The 19,088-nt window shown below is 38.2% G+C and overlaps 1 protein-coding gene across 5 annotated transcripts in view; it reads right to left on the reverse strand.

The window, feature by feature from the left end:
- Nucleotides 1-19,088, reverse strand: part of prkd1 (protein kinase D1) — a 334,526-nt gene that overhangs the window by 47,513 nt on the left and 267,925 nt on the right. For 4 of the 5 annotated variants that reach the window (XM_043698044.2, XM_043698045.2, XM_087990033.1 and 1 more), the window contains 3 exons: nucleotides 6,443-6,653; nucleotides 1,720-1,797; nucleotides 793-991 (listed from right to left, as the gene is read on the reverse strand). In XM_043698044.2, coding sequence (XP_043553979.2) covers nucleotides 793-991; nucleotides 1,720-1,797; nucleotides 6,443-6,653 — 488 coding nt within the window. The remainder of the gene's footprint in view (nucleotides 1-792; nucleotides 992-1,719; nucleotides 1,798-6,442; nucleotides 6,654-19,088) is intronic. The other variant, XM_087990032.1, reaches the window with a different exon arrangement.

The raw sequence follows: 19,088 nt of genomic DNA on the forward strand, positions 1-19,088 counted from the left end.
TGCAACATAAACTGCTTTTACACTATTATACTCCATTTCTGCTACTGAAGTCCAGATACTTCCATTACAGACAATGCCTTCTTCATGTCTTCCTGTGCCTAATCTTATTCAATATTCTGTCATTTTCCACCTGTCTAAATCTTTTGTCTTCAACTCCGAATGTTATCAGCCTCCACTAGCTCCAAACTCTGATTCATTTAATCAAAATACTCATCCTTGTTTAATAAACTATTGGCTTGTTTTATATTTCTGCGTATTATTTGCCACATCCATGAAACAATCCCTTATTCTGTTTACCCTGGTATTTGAGCATAGTCTCATCCCACATCAATTCTGACCAATAAAACTTCAACAATTGTCAGCCTAATATCAAGAACTCATTTTCTAAACAGCTCTGCCATGTTGATTCTCTCCCTAAAAATTATCCTGAAATCCTTTTGTTGCTTTTGACTGTTTTCTCCTAGCTTTCCTATTACTGCTTGGCATCTGTTTCTTTTTCTGTGAAGGGGCCTTGAACTTCTCAAGATGCAAATCAATGCAAGTAGTTGCTGCTCAGAGACAAACCAGAGCTAGACATTTTGCTTGAAATGTCCTCTTCCTTCCATGAACCTTTCATGTAGTGACATTATGAGCCAGGTGTATTGCCTAAGACCCATTGTATTATGGAATGAAACCGGCAGCTTTAACCCAATCCATTAGTTGGCATGCAAATGTGTCATATTTAGCAAAATACAGCCAAACCAAATGTATCTATTTTCCAACAATCTGTGCACATTGTAATCACGGTCAAACCTTATTGTGCGGTTTGCATCATCCTGTTCATGGTCCTGCATATCACCGTTGTCACCATGACTCTCTGGGATTAATAGTTCAGAGTCGTGAGATATAGACTCTTCCATGTCATTTATAAATCCACTGTTCTTTTCAACGTCATTGTCATCATTTCCTTCTTCCATTACTACATCTGATTCTGCACCAGGACTAAGCAAATCTATTAAAATACACAAGCCACATAAACCAATCACAAATTTTGTTGATGATGCCGTGACATTCATCTAATATATAAGTGCCAGTTAAAGAGAAACATGTCTAGGATTCCATAGACTTTATAAATGAACACATGTAATAGTTAGATGCCAAGGAAACATTTCCTCTTGGCATTTGGCATCAGGTGTACAATTTCTTGACAGTTTAAATGATGTATGAATAGATTCCACAGGTGATGGCTCACCAAATCAGGTACTTGTGTGAAATATTCAAGTAATTTTTTGTGAAAAAAGGAGTCAAGACTTTCCTTCAGAAAATAAAACTTCAATGATAAGTCCTAATAGTCAGAGCAGGACTTTATCACAGGTTGACATTCAGTACAGTACAGGGGAAGTGCTGCATTGTTAGAAGTGCTTTTTCTTTTGGATGAAATGCTACATCAGGGCTCACTAAGTTGGAAATTAAACATCTGATTGTCCTATTTTGGAGAAGAACAGTGAAGTTACTCCTGATGACCTGGCCAATATTTATCCCTCAGTCAATAACACAGAAACAAATAATCTGGCCATTATCATATCGCTGGTCATGGAACTTTATTTGCTGTCACATGTCCAAAACTTAATTGACTGTAAAGTCCTTTAAAATACCCAAGAATTATGAAAACTGCTATATAATCACAAGTATTTCATTCTTTGGTTTGAGATGCAGAGAAGAACGTAAGTTCTAACTTGCCTCCATTAATAGTCACTTCACCAAGGCAATTATTTGGCACTTTTGGGGCACAACGTTTGTGACAGTTAAACTTGCAATCTAACAGGAAAGAAATGAAAGATTTAGTTAATAATGTATGAGCAGCTCCTAAAATATTATTAACACAATTCTTTGAAAAGCAAAAATGCAACATTTGTTGATTAAGTAAAGGAAAACATGGAAATCATGTTTTTAACTTTATAACAATATTTTAATTTTAATAAACATTTGACAATTGATCTTGGTCATATTCTGTGAAAATTTAAGTAGCTTGTATCCGAGTCAGTTCAGTGGTGCAGTCCACTGTGAGTTCGCACACTGGGAGCATGGAGACACATGGGAATAACCCTTGATCTCCAGTCAGTATCCAATCACAGATTTGAGACACTAAATTGATGGGAGCTACTTCTACAGAGAGAGAGGTAAGTTAGAAAGAAATACATTTAAATAAGAGTGAATCAATATTTCTGTCTAACATTTTCTGATAGTTAGCTGAAGAGCAGCCTCTCAATAGGAAGGAGGCTGGTGTCTGTTCAATCAGATTGGAAATTGCAGCATGGAATAGCACAAAAGAAATTGCACTTCAGTAAACACTAACTTTTCAGTAATGGAGCACATAAAAGGACTATAAAAGTGAGAAAATTGATAAGCAGTTTGATAGGAAGATCATGAAATCCTAAGCAAGGAAAGACTTTCAGTACATTAAGACCACTCTATACAAAATTAGTGTTGTATTCTCAGGCTACTGGGGTCACTAGAAGATTAGCATTTTACTATTTACTAATAACTATTCTAAAAGAAATGTTGGATAATCAGCTTGAAGTGCTGCAGTCACACAAGCTGGTGAACAGTGAGTTACAAGATATTGATCCAAGTGAAGAAGTGGCAATATTGCCCAACTCAGGATGATCCTGATTGGAGTGGAACTTGGAGGCATTGCTGTTCCTGTGCTTTTTGATTGGAAATCGCAGGGGTGGGGAAGCCTTGCTATAATATGTCCTGTGGAGAGTACACATGGCAACATGGGTGAATTGAGTGGTTATTTAAACTGGTGGATGGAGCACTGAACAAGCAGATTGCTTTGTCCTGAATTGTGCCAAACACCTCATTTTTTCATGACAGATGCAACCATCCAAGCTAAAAGAGGATGTTTAAAAGCATCACTGACGTGCTTTGCAATTGATGGAGGGGTTTTATGGGAGTCAGGAGGTGAGCCACTTACCACAGAACATGCAGCTGTTGACCTATTTTTGCTATCACAGTATTTATGTAGCTGGTTCAATTATGTTTCTGGTCAAAATGCACCCCTACCCCACACCCCTAAGGAGCTGATGGTGGGTAATTTGACAATGACAATAGCATTAAATGTCAGAGAAAATAGACAGGCTCTCTGTTGCTGCAGATAGGTACGGTTGCTATTTAGTATCTTGAGCCTAGATTTTCCCAGGCCTTCATGCATGAAACATGGATTGTTGATTTATCAAAGGAATTTTACATGAAGTTAAATGCTTTAATCATCAACAAAAGATCCAACACCTTTATAATGGAGAAAATATTGTCAGTTAGTAACTGAAAGTAGATGGGTTTAGGGCACTATCTTGACTGCACTTGATCACTCTTGCATGGACTTCCTTAAAATATCAAGGTTATTACAATGGCCTCTCAGTCACTCTTTGACCATTTATGTTTAGTCGTCCAGCATGGTGGTTGTCAGGAACTATCTATTCTTACAGAAAAATATACATATTGAGAATAGGAGTACGCCATTTGGCCCTTCATGCCTTCTCTGCCATTTGGTAAGATTGTGGCTGCTTTGATTGGGGCCTCAACTCAAGTTTCCTGCATATCCCTGATATCCTTTGACTTCCTTGTTAATCAACAATCTAGCTCACTCCATCTTGGAAATACTCAATGACCCGACTTAACTGCTCACAGAGGAAGAGAATTCCACAGACCCACACTCCTCTTAGAGAAAAGAATTACCTTCATCTGCTTCTTAAATGTGAGGCCCTTTATTTTTAAGCTGTATTCCCTGAAATAACTCAACAGAGTCCAGTATCATGTCAACAAGTCACCCTTTATTGACACATGCATTGTACTTGACACTGGTGCAGATATGTTGGGTCATCAATACCGACTCTTAAAGCTTTAATTCACATAGATGGAATCCTCTTCTTAATGGCTTAGGACTTCAGGCACATTCAATATAACAACAACATTTTTTATTGATAGTTTTATCAAATAAACATTTGTCTTAGTGGGTGCTTGGCAGAATTAATATGTTTGAATTTTTACTCTGCTGCTGAGGGCATAAAATGTGAATGCAATCACACTTCTGCTTTCAATTTGACACAAAAGACTTTCAAGTATGTATTGATGCAATGGCCATAATGGTGTGTGATCTACCCCTGTCATGCATTATACAGTAGAGTCATGAAACCCCTTTGGGGAACACTTGAGTTTGACGGACTGTAGTGTATGAACATTAATGCAGTGTGACTGGTTCTAAAAATGCCAAGAATGTAGAGTTTATATCTAATGGTCTCCAAATATCAAGATCATCTGAAAAACAGAATTATGTGCATGCTGGTAACTGTAACTTCTTTGTTACCAATTCCAGTGTAAATGCAGCTTTTTTGCTTTTAATAGACTTTACCATTCAAACTGCTTAAAATAATTACAGGGTATACTTTCAGATATTTAAATGTGACCTTATTAAGAACAAAATCAAAAGCTTCTAGAAATAATAATTCAGGACAAAATGAATAGTCAATTGGTCAAATTTGGATTAACTGAGCAAAGCCATCATGGAATTATCAAGGAAAATCAAGTAACATTGTGGAATTATTTTTGATGAGGAGCCAGAGAGGGTTGATGAGTGCAATGCTGTTAATATGCTGTACATGGACTCCTGAAACTCATTGAATACATCTCCGACTGAAACTTTATTGCTGGAACAGCACAGCAGGTCAGGCAGCATCCAGGGAACAGAAGATTCGACGTTTCGGGCACATGCCCTTCTTCAGGAGTGGCCTGCAGCGTCTGCAGACCTCACTTTCTCCTCGAATACATCTCCGAGCAAAGTGAGACATCATGGAATGGAAGAAATAGTAGCAACATAGTTATGAAATTGGCTGAGTAACTGGGAACAGAATGTATTGGTGAGTTGTTGTTTTTCAGGCTGGAGGAAAGTTTATTGTTTGATATCCCAGAGTCAGTGTTAGTACTCCTGTTGTTTCTTATATGCGTTAATGGTTGATTTTTGTGTATAGATTGGAATTTCAAAATTATGGATGATGCAAAATGTGGAAACTTTGCAAATTGTGAGGAAGATAGTCAGTGTAGACCTTCAAAAGGACAGGTTGGTGGAATGGCTGAACAAGTAGCAGACAAAATAAATTCAGAGAAGTTTGAAATAAATCATTTTGGTAGGAAGAAATCAAAGAGACAATATAAAATGTAGAGCATAATTTTAACAAAATGCAGGAGCAGAGGATCTGGATGCATATGTGCATAAATTATTGAAGATGGTAGGACAGTGTCCAGGATTTTATAAACAAGGACACAGAATACAAAAGCAAGGATATATTAAATTTGTTTAAACACTGTTCAGTCTCACTGCATCCAATTCTTGGCCCCCCAGTTTAGGAAGAATGTGAAAGTGCTAGACAGAGTCCAGAAAAGGTTCACAAGTAATTCTTCCCAAGAAGAGAAGTTTCAGTTACATTAATAGATTAGAGCAGCTGGAACTGTTTCTGGGAGAAGAGACATTCACAGGAGACTTGATCAAGATAGTTAAAATCATGGAGAGATCTGGACAGAATATCAGCAGTTCTCAGCAGTGGAAGGAGTGAGCCCCAGAGGGAACAGAGTTAAGGTGACTGGCAAAAGAAGCAAGGCAACATGGAAAAAACATTTTCATTCAGTGAGTACAATATATTGTTTGAAAGTGTGGTGGAGGCAGGTTCATTCAACGCACTCAATAACATTATTCCCTGAAAAGGAAGAATATCAAGGACTGTGGGGACATGTCTGGGAGTGGTACAAGGTAAACTGTTCTTTCAGACAGACAGAACTAACATGATTGGCAGAATAGCCTCCCCCTCTGTATTGTAACCATTCTGTAATTCTAACAGAGTTGTAAGTAACGTGGAGCATTTGCAATGTTCCCAAGTCTAAGCTGTATTACAGATGGAAGCTCTTACATGTTACAAAGCCAACAGTTTCTGAGTTTTATGATACCACTGCTAAAATACTAATTCTGTGAATTCCCTGTGAAACTTTGATTCTAAATTAACATGAAGATAAGCACCTCTGGAAAATTCATCAATATATTTGAAACTGAACCAGTTTAGACTGGTCAAGAGTGATGAGGAGTTACAGCAGCTATGTGATAAAGTTAAAAATAGAATTGTAGGATACAAGTGTGAACAATGTGGAGTGTATTAGGGACTTTTCTGATCAGAAGAGAGTTTGGATAGTTTTAAAGTACAGGATTATAACGGACATAATAGATATATAATTAGTAATGGTATCTTGATGGCTATCATTCAACAAAAGAAAACTATACAAAGAAACTGAAGTGTATTAATCTGAGAGAAATAAACACAATTGAACATATTTTTAAAAATATCTTTCTTAGATAAATTTCAACATTTGTCACTGTTTAGAGCAACAATGCATGCATATTGATTAGAATACTCACCTTTACACTGCACGCCCTGTCTAAAAAGGCCTCTTAACAGTTTCTTACAGTACTGACAAACAGTGGGACGAGTGTAGGAATGAATTACAAATGTGTGAGGCACTTTAACTTTGGAAAGGAAAATCTTATCCACTTGAATGGGGCGACCAATGTACGACTGTGAATTTGAGCGTTTCTCTCTTCCAATGAAAGATTCAGATGGTGTCTTCTGCTACAAGTACATAACAATAAAACATTATATTTTTTGTGATATTTTTCCATAACAGATTACAAAGATGCTTGAAAGATATTAAATACATCTTGAGTATCAATTAAATAGACAATCATTTATATCATACTGAATACAGCAAGTTGATCTATTAATGGATTGCAAACATGGAAATATGTAAAAAGAAATAAAGATTTACTTAATTTCTCAGGAACTATACAGGTTCAAGACACATTTTTTATTCTTCACCATCTATTTTTTCTTATACTATTAAACAGGAATTTGCACTTTGATTTGTTTAAATTTGTACATCAATTGGTTCACACTTAGCTATCAGACATTATACAGGCTGGAAAGACACACTGTTGAGTCAGTCTTAAAATGCTTCGGAAAGTGAGAGGGTTAAGTAAGTATTTGCAATGCGCAGTTATGGTAATAAGGTTGTACTTTAACAACATTATTTAGATTAATATACAAAATGAATATAGGATCTTTATATTATCTTACTGAATTTTGAGATGTGATTGTCATTCGCGTTTAATAATATCACAGCAGTCAATGTGTGCCTGAATTTTAAAATACTGTTTGATCTGACATTTTCTTTGAATTCTAAAACATTTGCACTCTATGTTTTCTCAGTTTCCGGCAGATGCTACGAGTACACCTATTATGCAACTTAAATACTAATGTATTGAACTCACAGTATGTTGGTATTTATACCACAAGTGTGAGGGTAGATTGCTGAATAACAAATGTTCTCATTTGCATAATTTATTCTACTGTCAGGAGTGGAATTGCTTATTCTGCCATTCATTCCTTTAGTAACCTCCCCACAACTAATTCAACAGCCATATTGTAATATGCTACACATAAATAATACTGAGGTATTGTCTACTCCTAATTCAAGTAGCTTAAGATGAATTATCCATTAACTAGGCAATATAATTAAACAAATACAATTGGAGCAAATGGTTGATTGGTATTTTTCACTCAAAAGTAGCTTTGAATTCAAAGCAGTTGCCTGTACTTTAGATGTCTCCCTCTTTGCCTCACTGGGACTTAAATACTGAGGAAATGTATGAAAACAAATCTTACAGCGTTACCTGTAAGACCAAGTAAAATGGTGATATTTGTCTTGTAGCTTTGTGTTTGACAGCAGTCGGCTCATGCCAATACCTGGAATACCTGGAATTTCAGATTTTCACACTTCCAAGAAACCAGGCAGCCAAAAAAGTGAATCTATTTCTGTGACAAGTTAAAATGATCTTTTGCAGATTATAGTTCAATTTTGAATTTGCCTCTTTTGTGATGCAACATAACTACTAATATTACTTAAAATCACGGGAAACATTGATTTTACTAATAATAATTAAAATTAAATATGTCCCCTTAAAATGGAAAAATCTATAAATGCAACTTCTTGTATCAACACTAAACAACTAACCACAAAATATATGCCATGGGGGAATTGACACACAGCTACTTAAGATCTATCATTCATGAATAATTTTGTATAATTAATTGAAGAACAAATTGCAATTGATTACTGAAACCTGAATAGTTATGAGATCTATTACCACAGTTAATGGATCATTTGGTACTCAGTTATGTGGGTCGAGGGAATTGAACTGTCTGTCCTCTGTAACTATTGGCTCACTTACACACATTAATTTTTACCGCATTGTTCAAGTTTCGCGAAGATTGAAGCCAGAAGAAGAAATTAAAACCTACATTGGAAATACACAATGGCAGAAGTATTGGGAAATTTTAGTGAAGACATTAAGTATTTATGTTCACAAACTAGGGTTGAAACTTTCACATACCTCAGACTTATTTATTGGATTTAAGCCATCAGTTGTAAAATTCATGTCCAACCATTTTCTTCAGAGTGGTCAATATCAATTATGTGATTGTAGATGCTATACATAATAGGAGGTGAGCTATAAAGCTATAACCTGATTGTCAATGTTTCATAATACCAATTAAGGGAAACACTTCATGTAGATCTTCTCAACCTCAAGATTAAATTGCAACCTTGAAACTATATCTTTTGCAGTGGACAATGCATAATCATGCAGATTGAATTTTAAGAGTGCAAGATTATTTGTTAAGTACATGAATAGTTGACAGTTAAATAGGCACAGCAACAATTGTATTAGAACTTTGTTGATTCACAAAGAAGTTAGATTACAGGGAAATTTATAACCAAATGTAACCAATGTACATGTTAATGGCACATGTTTGTGTTAATATGATTTATCCATTTTACACAGTTCCACTGTTGCATAATTGATGAAACATACAGTAATCTAGTTAACAAGAGACACTAATAACCCATAGCATTGATCAGCTTGAGTAGCAAAAACTTCATATTGATTTCTGAAAGTGAATCTTTCTGGTTATAGAGATGTAAAGTAGATGTTATATTAACAGTGCAAGAGATAAGACTGAAGCATTCACAGCAATCGTCAGCCAGAAGTGCCAAGTGGATGATCCATTTTGGCCTCCTACAGTGGACCCAGTATTATAAATACCAGTCTTGAGCCAATTCAATTCACTCCATTTGATATCTATGGTTAGGGGCATTGGATATAGCAAAGACTATGGACAACATTCTGGCAATAATACTGAAGAACAATGTTCCAGAACTTGCCTCTCCTCTAGCCTCATGTTTCTAATTCCAACCCAGCATCTACCTGACAGTGTGGAAAATTGTCCAGCTATGCCACGTACATAAAAATCAAGACAAATCCAACCCAGCCAATTACCGCCCCATCAGTCTACTTTTGATCATCAGTAGAGTGATGGAAGGTATCATTAACAATGCTATCAAGCAGCACCTACTCAGCAATAACTTGCTCAGTGACACCCAGTTTGGGTTCTGCCAGAGCCACTCAGTTCCTGATCTCATTACAGCCTTGGTTCAAATATCAAAAAAAAAGAGCTGAATTCCAGAGAGGAAGTGACAGTGACAGTCTTTGATATCAAGGCCACATTCAACCAACTGTGCCATCAAGAAGTCCCAGCAAAACTGGTATCAATGGGTAGCTCTCTCTCTGCTGATTTGAGTCATACCTGGTGCATAAGAAAATGTTCATGGTTGTTGGAAATCAGTCTTCTCAGCTCCAGGACATCCCTAGAGGAGTTTCTCAGAGTAGTGTCACTAGGCCCAACCATCTTCAGCTGGTTCATCAATGACCTTCCCTCCATCATAAGGTCAGAAGTAGGGATGTTCGCCAATGATTGCACAATGTTCAGCACCATTTATGATTCCTCAGATACTGACGCAATCCATGTTCAAATGCAACAAGATTTGGATAACATCCAGGCGTGGGCTGACAAATGGCAAATCACATTTGTGCTACACAAATGCCTAGGAATTACCATCTCCAATAAGAGACAATCTAATCACTACCCCTTGACCTTCAATGATCTTACCATCACTGAATCCCCCACTAACAACATCTTCAGGGTTACTATTGACCAGAAACTCAACTGGATTCACTATATGAACACAGGGACTGCAAAAGTAGGTCAGAGGCTAGCTATACTACGGCAAGTAACTTACATACTGATTCCCCAAAGCCTGTCGACCATCTACATGGCACAACTCAGATATATGATGGAATACTCTCCATTTGCCTGGATTAGCACAGCGCCAGTAATGCTCAAGAGGTTGGACACCATCCAACTCAAAGCAGCATACTTAATTGGCACCACATCCACAAGTATCCACTCTGTCTCACTGACGCTGAGTAGCAGCAGTGTGCACTATCTATAAGATGCACTTTAAAAATTCACCAAAGATCCTCATTTAGCGGCACCCAAATCCACAATCACTTCCAACTAGAAGAAACAGGGCAGCAATACATGGGTACGCCACCATTTGCAAGTTCCCCTCCAAGCCACTCAGCATACATTGTGGGTCAACCTACTGCATATGGACTGTAGCAGTTTAAGAAGGCAGCTTACTACTACCTTCCCATGGGCAACTAGGGGCTAGGGCAATGAAACGCTGGTCAGTCAGCAATGCCCATGTCCCACAAATAAATAATAAAAAAGTAAGAACTTATATTTACACAGTGTCTTTCAAATCTTCAGGATATACAAAAGTGCATTATTGCCGATGAAGTAGCTTATGAAGTGAAGTTATTGTAATTGTAAGAAATGTGGCATTCAATTTGTACACAAGGCCCTACAAACAGCAATTAGATAAATACAAAAATTATCTGATTTTCTGATGTTGCTGAAGAAAAAAATATTGGTCAGGAATCTGGGATGAACTCTTCAGACCATGACTTTTTACATCCACCTGAGAGCACAGTTGGGCCTTTGTTGAAAATCTTAGCCAAAACACAGCATTTGCAAAAATACAACACTCCCTCAGTACAGTAGTGTTGGGCCAGCCTGAAATACATGCTCAAATCTTCGGAGTTGGACCTGAACCCACACAACTTTCCTTAAGTACAGTACTGCATATTGATGATTCGTCAAAATGGGTACAAATCCTAGAATTTCCCCCTGAATAGCATTGTTAGTGTACCTATATCATGTGAACTGCAACAATTCAAGAAGGTGCTTCATCACCATCTACTCAAGGGCAATTAGGCATTGTGATAAATGCTGACTGAGTCAGTGGGGCTCACATCTCATTAATGAAATCAGTATCTTCTTGTCAGGTTATATTGTCTCTCCTGATCCTTAACATTGGATAAACATGTAGACAATTGAGATCAACATCTAATGTATTTAATAAATAGTTGCCTATAATCTCCATCAATTATTAGAAAGCAGCAAAGTCAGAAAGTGGAGACTTCGAGGAACATCTGTCAACAGTTGCTGGAAAAAAAAGTGAATTGAAAGAGATGTATGTTACTTTCACAAGCTAGAGTTTGTATTGGATGGATTCCTCTTTTATTGGAATGTTTTGCACTACAGTATTGAGGTGATCAGTTCCTCTGCAGAATAGTGAAAAGTATTTAATCACGCTTCAACAAAGTATGAATAGTTTAATGAATTTCCCGTAGTAGCCAGGGTGATTAAACTGTTTAAATGGTGCTTTTTAAACAAAATGAATTCAATGATAATGCTCAACATTATCACCATTTGCCCAGCATAGGCAGCCACATGTACAAGCAGTGTGGGTGGTGAGGATTCTATTTGGTTTGACCCTTCACTATGACATTCAATTTAAAATAAATCATACACATTCTGAAATTTTAGTGTAAGAGATGACTCTTAGACGTTGTACTAATATATGAATTTGATTTCCAGAAGGCATCTGAAAACATGCCACATCAAAGTTTTATACAGAAAATAAAATTCACAGAGTAGAGGGTGACATAATGGCATGAAGAGAACAGTGTCTACTTTTCAGGAAATAGTGTAGACGTAACTAGGTCACATTTTGGTAATGAATAATGTGCCATACGGATGAGAGCTGAAACCTCTATTTTATGTAAGTTATAAGGACTTGCTAAATTTGCTAGGAGAAAGTGAGGACTGCAGTTGCTGGAGATTAGAGTTGAGAATGTGGTGTTGGAAAAGCACAGCAGGTCAGGCAGCAACGAGGAGCAGGAGGGTCAACATTTCGGGCAAAAGCCCTTCATCTGCTAAGTTGGCCGATGACCCAAAGATAGGTGGAAAAGTAAGATAACATAAGAATATTATGAAGATTAAGTTATTGGGCAAAGTTGTGTCAAATGATCTATAAATGCAGGAAAATGTGAAATTGTCACTTTGGTAAAACAATAAAAAATAAGCATATTATCGAAATGGTGAAAGATTGTTAGGCTTTGAGATATAGAGGGATAAGGATGTTCTAATGCAAAAATTGCAAAAGTGTGAGGTACAGCATATAATTAGGAAAGCTGATACAATGTTAATGTTTATTGTGACAGGAATTAAATCCAAACATAGGGAGATTATGCTTCAGTTATACAGGACATTGGTGAGTACTGTTGGGGTATTGATTTTCTTCTTTAAGGAAGGATGTAAAAATACACTGGAAGCAATTCAGAGAAGATTTATTAAACTAATATTTAGAATACATGGATTTTCCTATTAAGAAAAGTGACACAGATTACATTTGGGTTGACTGACTTTAGAAGAGTAAAAAGGCATTTGACTGAATCATACAATATCCTGAAGAATCTTGACAGGATGAATGTGGAAAGGTTGTTTACTCTTTAGGAGTATCTAGAACTAGAGATCATTGTTTAAAAATAAGATGTCTCCCAGTTAAGGAGTGGAAGCAGAGATCTTGAATATTTTTAAAGCAGAGGGAGAAAGATTCTTCATAAAAAAGAAGGTGAAAGGTTAACAGAGGTAGCTGGGAGTGTGGAGTGATCGGATCAGCCGCACTCTTACTGAATATCGGAGCAAGCCCAAGGGCCCAAGTGGCCGGCTCCTGCCCCTAATTTGTGTATTTGTATGTAAACCACAACTGCTGGTAAGGACAATGCACCCAGACTTGTGGTGGTGCAGCACAGCTTTTGGACTATCATCATACAGTCACTTTCTCAGTTGATCAATAGACCTAAAGATCAAGGCAGATTTTGCAGAGTTGGACATTTTCACGTTCAGGTGTGTGACTGCAATACCCAGGTGTGTTGTCTAATGCAGAACTAACTGCAGAACCAGTGAATCGTGAGATTACACCAATCTTTCAACTACTCAGCAAAAGGTCAGAAAACAGAAGTCTTTGTTCAGAGTTCCTTTTCCCAGGAAACAAATATTCAGTGATTTGACCAGTGAATCGTAAACAGTGGAATTGCTGCAAAATGAGTCCAGTTAACCATGCGCCAAGATGAGTTTAAAATAGTTTAATGTCAGATTCACATAAAAACAATTCCTTTCGAGGATTTGATATGGAAAAAAATACCATTAAATGGACTTCACTTTTACTGATACATTGATTTAACTGAAAATTAAATTGGAAGAAAACTAAAATTGATGTCTTAAAACCTGGACATTCTGAACAATATTTAACAGGTAAGTCTAGATATAGTAAGCTACTCACATTTGTTTAAGGTGGCCTCACATGTTTTAATACTAACAGGCACAAGTTTACAAAAATGGCTTCAGCAACTTTTTCAAAGTCAATACAATTGTCAAGTTAGCAGGGGAAAATAAGCTTCAGGCTTATTGTTATTATTTCATGGGAAGACGGCATCCTTGCTCATCTCTGACTGCCCTTGAGATGGTGTTAGTAAGTCACATTGCTGATCCACTGCTTTTGATGTAGTGTAGGTACAGACAAGTGTTGTTAGAAACAGTGTTCTAGGAGTTTTGCCTAGTGATGATGAAAGGACTGAGACGGTACTCCGATATCTGCTGTGCATGCTCTTTTAGGTGAAAGAGGTTAAAAGTTTGAAAGCTGCTGTCCAAGAAGTCTTGGTGAGTTGCTGCAGAACATCTTGAAGATGATACATGTTGCTGTCACTGTGCATTGGTGATGAAGGAAGTGAATACTTAGGATGTGGATTCAACACCAATCAAAAGATGGTACTGAGTTTCTTGAGTGTTGTTGGAGCTGCATTCATCCAGGCCAATGGGGAATATTCCAACACATTCCCAACTTCTGCCTTAAAAATGGTAATGGCCTTTGGGAAGTCAGGAAATGAGTTAATTATTACAAAGTTCCCAAAATCTACCCTCTTTTGTAACTGCGTTATTTATACGGCTGGTCTAGTTCAGTTTCTAGTCAATAAAAACCCCAAGATATTGATAATGAGAATTCAGCAATGGTAACACTATTCAAAGCCGAGAGGAGGTAGTTGGATTCTCTCTTTTTGGAGATGGTCATTGCCTAGCATTTTTGTGGTATGAATGTTACTTATCAACCTCAGGCTAAATGTTGTCCAGGTGGAAGTAGATTTCTTTATTTTTTCAGGAACAGCAAATAAAAATTAGTGTTCTGCAATCATCAGAAAATGTGCCCACTTCTGATCTTATGAAGGAGTCAAGGACATTGACGAAGCAGCTGAAGATGGTTGTATCCAGCTGACTACCCTGCAGCTGAGGACTGAGATGGGACTGAGATCATTGACTTCAGACAACCACATCCATCTTCTTTTTTGTGTTAAGTAGATTCTCTCCCCAATTCCCACTGACTTCAGTTCTGTTAGGGGGCCTTGATGTCACACTTGATCATATGCCTCGAGGTATGAGCAGCCACTCTTACATCATCTCCAGCAAGAAAGTACGTGGATTTATTGTAGAGTGGGAGCCATGTGGAGAAAAACAGATTCAGAGGGGTTGAAGGCAATGGCAGGAGCATCACAGAGCCTCTCACATTCAAACTTGAATTGTACAACTTCAGAGTCTGATCTCTATTTCCACCATTCTTTTAGTCCCTCCATCCCCCTAGCACCCTCACAGCTCTACTTCACTGACCCCACCCTACCACACACACACACACACACACACATTAAATGTGTCTTGTTTACCTGTTGACGGAGCAGGCCCTTTTAAAATCTTTATTTACACCCTTTTCACATCTCTATCTTCCCTTACCCACTATTAACAGAGCTGTGGTTGGCTCTGAGCAGCCTTATAATCTGTTCCACTTGCTCCTTCTTACACTCTGTCCATAGTATTAAAAAAAGCCCACCATTTTCCAATTTCTTTCAGTTCTGAAGAGTTTTTCTCTGCACAGATGTTTGCAGATCTGCGGTGTTTCTCTAGCACCTTATGTTTAATTTCAGATTTTAACATCTGCACCTTCTTTGCAGCTGTAACATTGTATTCCTCACTCTGTTCTTCACTCTATGATCTTTGGATGTTATAAGCTGTCTGTACTGCACACAAAACAAAACTTTTCACTGTACTTAGATACATGTGATAATAATAAATTAAATCAAATCAAATCAAATCTGCTGAATGTTGCAGCTTTGCGTAAGGGCTTGGTACAACTGAGTGGCTTCGTCAGCCATTTCAAATTTCTTTTGATAAAACAGTGTTCAGTACAATGTTGCAGGGCCATTTAGTTAAAGCGTAACTTTATTAAAAGATCTTTGATTTTGATGTACTAAATGCTGAGAAACATGAAGTTTTAGTAAAATTATAACAGTAATTACAAGGTTATTTGCAGAAGCCTGCATCAACTTTTTTTCAGAATTGACTAGAATCTGTAAAAGAGTGAGGCTTATGTAATACTGGAACAGACAACAAGCTTTGATAAACCTATCAATATTTTCTACTATTGGAATCCAAGTCTGTTGCTCAATAGATCAGCAACAGCAAGACAATCTCTTGGCCTGTAACACCACAGCATTGCTTACATGATCTGGCACCATAATGTTGCACTGGAAATGGCATGTTTTGAAGCACCATAATCACCTCTGGCAATGGAACATTCTGCTTTAGTTATGTGCAACCCGTACGAGCTGGAAAAAGAATGTAATTAAACATTCAAAATAGTTCCTGAGGGAGCTTGAACGATATTTAAATCTTCTCAAGTTGAGTCCTGGAACCTTTCACTTTTGATAGTCTCTTATGGTAGAGGATTTACTGGCTATATTTTAGCATATTACATGATATTAAAAAGCTGTACATTTATATGGGCGTCAAGTCCCCAGTAGAATATTTTAGAAATATTTTAATAATGGGTTAAAAATATAAAATTAAAAGATAAAGATTGCCTGTGCTTGTAATAATCTTCATTTTAAAAAACAGCATGAACAACAATTCTTAAATTAAAGCAGCAATAGAATGTATTTTGTAGACCAATGAGTCATGAAACTTTTCCTTTCAGGAGTCAGACCATCACTTACTTATGCCTTTGTTTTGAATTGTAAGGCTATAATGGACATAATGTAACTAATTTTCTTACACATTAAGTACCAGCTCACTGTATCTCCAGATATGGCACACTGCAGGCCATGTACCCTCTCTACATCTTAGCTGCAGTTGATCACTGTTGATAGAGATTCTCTACTGAAAGCATTTCAGTATTTAGAAAGGTCATCAACCTGAAAAGGTTAAATCTGTTTTTCTCTCCACAGATTTTGTCCTGTCTGTTGAGTAGCACCAGCATTTTATCTTCTATATCTCCTTGGAGATGCATAAGGGAAATAGTATTTGATCATAGGCATCTTACTATCAGTTTCCCTATAGTCGACAGGAGAATTGGGAGGATGGTCTTAGCCCAGGAAGAGCTATACCAGGTGCTGTAGGGTATAGGTACAAGTGGGCAAAGTGAGTATAAAATGCCCTTCCTCCTCTGGAACTCCTATATCAGGACTTCCTGAGTATGTCTAAGATCCTTTGTGCCACTTGACCCAGGCCCTGAGCCATCCTGTAAGGTGCATTTATCTGTAATCAGTGCACTCCACACATTCAGTAGAACTGGAGTCCATACACATTGCTTCATGTAAATTAAAGCTAATCAGCAGTGACGTCTGAAGACCCAGTTATAAGATTCCAGACATTTGTCAGAACAGTATCCAGTACAAATTTTCACCTTTTCACCAAAGCAAACTTGCTTTTCATCAGCATTACAAGGTTTTGTTTAATGATGATTTGACAAACAATTGAAATAAATTCCCAAATTTTGTTTTATTCATTTGTGTGATTGGGGGTCGCTGGCTGGTCAGCATTTATTGCCCATCTCTAGTTGCCCTTGAGAAGGTGGTGATGAGCTGCCTTCTTGAACCACTGCAGTTCACCTGCTGTGAGAAGACCCACAATGCCCATAAGGATGGAATTCCAGGATTTTGTCCCAGTGACAGTGAAGGAATTGTAATATATTTCCAAGTCAGGATGGTGCGTGGCTTTGAGGGTAATTTGAGTGGTGGTATTCCCATGTATTGCGGCCCTTGTCCTTCTGGTTGGAAGTGGTCGTGGGTGCTGTCTGAGGTGAATTTCTGCATTGCATCTTGTGAATAGTACACACTGCTGCTCCTGAGTGTTGGTGGTGGAGGGACTGGATGCTTGTGGATGTGGTACCAATCAAGCAGGGTGCTTTGTCCTGGATGGTGTCAAGCTTCTTGAGTGTTGTTGGAGCTGCACTCATCCAGGAAAGTGGGGAATAATTCTGTCACACTCCTGACCTGAGCCTTGCTGATAATGGACATGCTTTGCTGAGTTGGGAGATGACAGAAGTATCCCTAGTGTCTGACCTGCTCTTGGAGACACTTTGTTTATGTGTCAATGATCACCCCCATGATGTTGATAGTGGGGGATTCAGTGATGATAACGCCATTGAATTTCAAGGGGCGATGATTAGATTGTCTCTTATTGGCGATGGTCATAAGCCTGGCATTTGTGTGGTGTGAATGTTACTTGCCACTTGTCAGCACAAATCCGGATATTGTCCAGATTTTGAACATGGATTGCTTTAGTGTCTGAGAAGTTACAAATCATCAGCAAAACATCCCCATTTCTGACCTTATGATGGAGGTGAAGTCATCGATGAAGCAGCTGAAGATGGTTGGGCCTAGAGACACTATCCTGAGGAACTCCTGCAGAGACGTCCTGGAGCTGAGATGACTGACCTCCAACAAGCACGACCATCTTCCTATGTGCCAGGTATGACTCCAACCACTGGATAATTTGCCCCCTGATACACTTGATTTCAGTTTTGCTCCTTGATGGCACATTCAGCTCCCCTCTGGAATTCAGCTCTTTTGTCCATGGCTGAACCAAGGCTGTAATGAGGTCAGGAGCTGAGTGGCCCTGGCAGAACCCAAACTGGGTGTCGCTGAGCCAGATATTGCCGAGTAGGTGCTCCTTGATAGCATTGTTAATGACACCTTCCATCACTTTACTGATGATCGAAAGTAGAATAATAGGGCGGTAATAGACTGGGTTGGATTTGTCCTGCTTTTTATGTACATGACATAGCTGGGCAAGTTTCCACATTGTCAGGTAGATGCCAGTGCTGTACCCAGACTGGAAAAACTTGGCTAAGGGAATGGAAAATTCTGGAGTGCAAGTCTTCAGTGCTGTTGCTGGAATGTTATCATAGCCTTTGCTGTATTGAATGCCTCCAACCATTGATTGATATCACATGGAGTGAATCAAATTGGCTGAAGACTGTTGTCTGTAATACTGGGGACCATTGGAGGAGGCCGAGATCGATCACCAACTCGGCGCTTGTGGCTGAAGGTTGCTGCGAAAGCTTCAGCTTTATCTATTGCAGTGGTGTGCTGGACCCTTCTGGGATGGGGATATTTGTGGAGCCTCCTCCTCAATTGAGTTGTTTAATAATTCACCACCATTCACAACAGGGTGTGGCAGGACTGCAGAGTTTAGATTCGATCCATTGGTTGTGGGATCACTTAGGTCTATCACTTGTTGCTTTGCTGTTTGGCGTGCAGGTAGTCCTGTTTGGTGGCTTCACCAGGTTGACATCACATCTTCAGGTTTGCCTAGTGCTGCCCCTGGCATTCCCTCCAGCATTGTCGATTGAACCAGGGTTAATCTCCTGTCTTG

The sequence above is a fragment of the Chiloscyllium plagiosum genome, unplaced genomic scaffold (genome assembly GCF_037043375.1).
Source record: "Chiloscyllium plagiosum isolate Xiang-an unplaced genomic scaffold, Cpla_swu_hap1 HiC_scaffold_8, whole genome shotgun sequence".
In the NCBI taxonomy this organism is placed as follows: domain Eukaryota; kingdom Metazoa; phylum Chordata; class Chondrichthyes; order Orectolobiformes; family Hemiscylliidae; genus Chiloscyllium; species Chiloscyllium plagiosum.